Consider the following 4,748-nt stretch of genomic DNA (forward strand, 5'->3'; position numbering starts at 1 on the left):
TATAAATAATTTATTTTTATTTGATTTTTAAATAATGCTACAATTGCAACAAGAAAACTGGGCATTTCAACATTTTATTTCAACATTTCAAAATAATGTTCCCACAATGTTTTTATAACCTTAATTTGTCACCTGGGATATTGCATGATGTGCTTATCGTTTATAAATGGATAATGGTTGTTTTGCAACCATAGTATTAAACCAAATCTTCACCATTTAGTGCAAATTTAATAGAAGCACCTAAGATAAAGCTAAAGATAAATCTTCCTGTATGGTGCAAATTGAATTCACTGTCATCTAACCAAGTTTCAGTGGGACACATTAGGCACATGCTGATTGCACAACTCTGCAGAATGAAAGAACTGTTACTTTGTTTAAAATTAGAGGCAGTGGGGGCATTGCTGCAAAGTTTTATTGCTGCACTATGGCAACTTTTTCTATAGTAACTGTGGCCCTCTCTTGCGTAGCATCGTTAGGGACGACAAGCTAATAATCCTAGCAGTGACAGTATAGCGTGCGAAAGGCGAGGAGAGCCTCTATTCCCCGAGCTAACTCTGAAACAGGGCTTCCAGTGAAGCCGCCTGCAATAGCACAAACAAATTCTGATAATTAGCTCATGCCAGCAAAGTCCCCTTTCCAAGTGATTGGTTAACCTCTCCGGTTTTCCATTCACACCTTCACTCCCAGAACACTGAATGGAGGGAGGCTGCGGGGGATGAGAAGTGCATTCGCTAGCTGTTAATTTCTTTCATAAAACTGGGAGGAAAGTGACTGGATGTGATACAGAGATATGCACTGTAAATTGGGACAGAACATTTTGCTATTGAATCTGAATAAAACATTTTTTTTTTTTTTAAACAAGTATAAACGTAATCTTCTTTAACAAGGATGAAAAATCAACTTGACGCACTATGAGGTGGTCCTCCAGGTGAGGAGGACTAATTGGAACAAAATGGAGCTCAAAAAGAGGTGGGAGACGGGTTTCTGCTTGTTAGTACAGACCTTTTCTCCTTATTGTGTTCAGTAGTTGTGGCAGTGAGTTATATCTACCAAGACACCAAAGCTCACTTCATTTTACACTTTGTGTGGCATAAGAGACAAACCAGCAGCACAACCTAAAAGAAACAAAACTTATCCTTGCTTGCTGGATATTTCAAAAGCCAGAGGTGGAAAGATGCATATTAAAAGGAATCTTTTTATTTTGCTCTAACGAATGTTTTTCTCACGCACATGCCCTCAAATACTCAGAGAGATGTAACACATATAAACATGCACAATTCCCAAGAGTTTACAAAATTTTGCAGACCCCGTGGGATTGCGGTTTCATTTGGAGATGGGAGAGAGTTGGGGAGAGATGAGAGAAACAAAGGCAGGGAGCGTCTTTCCCAACGCTAATGTGCTCAACACTGGCTTTGATCATGAGGAGGCGACGCGACTACCACAATAACAAAATCACTGGGACGAGTGGGGCGGGGCCGAGAGCCGTGGGAACGGAGCGAGGCCGGTGGAGTAATTGATAATGAGCGACACCTGCACCACTCACCGGTCTCGAGTCTCACGGAGGAGCTCCGGAAGGATAAAAAGGAGGAGTGACGACAGTGAAAGACGAGAGAGGACCAGGCCTGGACTTTATTTTGTGTTTTGGTTTTGTTTGTGCGCGACAGTCGTCCGCGAGGGGCTGTCGCGCTGTTTTGTGTTTATTTTATTAAAGTTTTATTTAAATATCCGCCGGTTCCCGCCTCCTTCTTCCCGACCTACAAACGTTTGTTACAATCACTCACACGTGCGGTCATGTGTCACTTTAAAAAGGTGGAAGGAAGAGGAGTAACGGACCAAATGAGCCAAGACTTTTGTATCTCTTCATTATCTCTCTTGGAACAGAAGATGCAAGGGTTCAGTGATTTCATAAAAGTGAGAGACTCAGACACTCACAAAAAGGCCTGGAAAAGAGATATCATATCCATTGGCATTCATTTGACAGCTGCTATCTTTCCAGAACAAGGTCACTGATATACCTACACCGATCACAAGAACTACAGAGAAGAACTCCTTCACCGAGACACTCCCCTTAAATGCAGTTTAAATTAGATTCAGATTTGGACTTGTTGGAAGAGCTTAGCAGTAAAGACCCAATTAAAATAATTTCCACATCAAATACAACTTTAATCTGTTAAACCACCACAGCAGCGTTTCAGTTAATCTGGAAAATAAAATCTTCTGGTCTGCATTTGACTTCATGTGTATACTGTAGCTATTAAGCATTAAAATTCATTTTACTTTTGTAATGTAACTTATTTCCTAGTGACATTCTACAAGAAATGTAAGGTGGTTGATACCAGAATGGACAAGAGCAGTATAAACAGGGTGTGATTTCACACAGTCAGTGTTTGGGATTAAAAACCTTATTTAATAACAAGTGTGACTCTCACACCGGGTTGCCACGTCCAAAGTTTTCCAGTGCAATTGAGTAGGGGTGGCACGATACCATTTTTTCAGAACCGATCCCGATCCGATACCAAAAGTTCTGAGTATCGGACAATACCGATACCGATCCGATACCAGCACAGTTTTTTTTTTATATATACCTCAGTGTGTGTTGACCGGATCATCACTCTTTTGTGTATTACACACAATCTACTAAGTATAGACAAGTTCATTATAAAGAAAAATAACAAATTAAAAAATATATAATCATAATCTATGAGAAAAATACTATTATAACCTAGTTTAGTGGATAATTCAGCAGCAAAAGTTACTCTACAAAAATGTTCATAATAATTTTATAAAATCTAAACATTTAGAGAAAAAACATTATTTAGTGGGGGAAAGTCACAGCGCGCAGCGCTCCGCATAGAGAAGTTCAAAGCACAAAGGGAAGAGATTCTGATGCATAGTGTATTAAATCTGTGCGTTAGTTTACTGAGCCTTTTCTTTTAACAGTTTTAAATTTTAGTTACTGTGCGCGTGAAGAACAATTCATAGTGCTCTGTACTCCAGTGTATAGTGATCTCTAACAGACACCCGGTAGAAAGTAACATGATTTAGAATTAGCTATAAACTCCAGCAAGATAAAGTCCTTTTATGCAAAACCGCTGATGTTTATCTACAGATCAAGTATAATAATAGGAACATTGTATCATCCTAGAGAGAGTTTCGTCATCTTGACTGTCATAACCGAACGCGACACGCAGTTTGAATACTGAATGGAGGATGACTGACAGCCGCAGTGGAGAGAAGAGTTTAGAGAACTTGAATTTAATTACTTAAATATTCATCTGTACCTCACATTATTCTATGGAACGGTATCAGAACACTTGAAATATAGTGCACGGAAACTTCATGGTGCTTTATAATGTTTTGTGCCTTTCGTGGGGCTTAACAATAACACAGAATAGTATACGCACTCGGATTTTAATCGGTCGCGTCTGACCGATACCTCGATCCTGCAGAAAATGCCAGTATCGGAGCGATACCGATCCTGAATATCGGATTGGCGCACCCCTACAATTGAGCTACTTTTTATTACTACTTTTAATTACTACTAGTGATTTCAAGTTGAAATTGTGTATTACAATGCACAACAGTGACTGTAAAATATGTTTTTTAGGTATGGGAGTGGCATATTTCGAGCTGTATTACATGTGGGCTAGAGTCATTGGCCATTTTGTTTCACAGACCTGGCAACCCTGCTTTTGAACTGTCCTGTTCACACAACAGATTAAATACAGAATGTCAATCCTCTTCTCCTGTTAGCCATCCACATCAAGCATGATGTCTATAATTATAATTATTCCATTTTTATAATCCTACTGTCACAGTATTCAGCTGGTGTGCCTTAGATGACCACCAGAGGTCACTGTGTCTGTTTGTTGAGCACATGGCTTGTTGTTTGTTGTTGGTGCCATGTGCTCTCCTGTCTATTGTCTTACACTGCCCTTCCTGTTATCTCATTATTGTTTCAGTTACTCCACCTGTGTCTCCCTTGTTACCCTCCTCGTTTGTCTCCCTATATATTCTCCTTGTGTTTGCAGTCCTGTGCTGTTTCGTTGTTTATGTCTGAGAGTCATTGTCATATGTGTGTATGTTCCCCTGGCCTTGCCTTGCCTTGTCTTGCCGTGCTGTGCCCTGTCTTGGCCTGCCTGCCTGCCTGCCTGTTTTCCCCCCTCTGGGTAGTTTTTGTTAGTTTTGTTTGGTTTTTACTATTAATAAATGCCCATTCGTTCCTGCATTTGAGTCCTCGCCTCATTTCTCTCCAGTTCCCTGACAGAACGAAACAGCCTAATGAGGACTCAGCGTTGAATGGGCTACCTCCAACTACTAGCCTCCACTGCCAGCAATGCACTCTACCAATGTACGCTTCAAGTGGAAGCCTTGAGTTCCCTCCAGCAAGAGGGGAATAATTTGAGGGAATTTGCCAGGGAGTTTTGGAGTGCTGCAGAGGGGCTGGGCTACAAAAATGCGGCTCTCAAGGACCTGTTTACCTATGCCTTTGATGAGCCCATCAGCACCTGGAGGAGGTTTGGCACAGAGCACCTGTCTTTTGGGGCATTTGTGTACTTGCCCACAACGGGAGGCAGTCAGAGGTGCCTTTTCCCATCATGGCCGCCATTCCAGAGTCTTGTCCTGACATGGCTGCCAGTTCAGAGCCTCATCACAAAATGGCCGCCACTCCAGAGTCTCGTCCCATCATGGCCGCCACTCCAGAGTCTCGTCCCATCATGGCCGCCACTCCAGAGGCTCGTCTCTTC

At 41.6% G+C, this 4,748-nt stretch overlaps 1 protein-coding gene across 1 annotated transcript in view; it reads right to left on the bottom strand.

Moving 5' to 3' along the window:
* LOC107672183 (neuritin-like protein) overlaps positions 1–4,630 on the bottom strand; it is a 14,979-nt gene extending 10,349 nt beyond the window's left edge. The window contains exons 1-2 of the mRNA XM_016465273.1: positions 4,558–4,630; positions 4,356–4,508 (exon numbers count right to left, since the gene is read on the bottom strand). Coding sequence (XP_016320759.1) covers positions 4,356–4,508; positions 4,558–4,630 — 226 coding nt within the window. The remainder of the gene's footprint in view (positions 1–4,355; positions 4,509–4,557) is intronic.
* Positions 4,631–4,748: the final 118 nt, after the last annotated feature.

Source organism: Sinocyclocheilus anshuiensis, unplaced genomic scaffold, assembly GCF_001515605.1.
Source record: "Sinocyclocheilus anshuiensis isolate Anshui unplaced genomic scaffold, SAMN03320099.WGS_v1.1 scaffold997, whole genome shotgun sequence".
NCBI lineage: Eukaryota > Metazoa > Chordata > Actinopteri > Cypriniformes > Cyprinidae > Sinocyclocheilus > Sinocyclocheilus anshuiensis.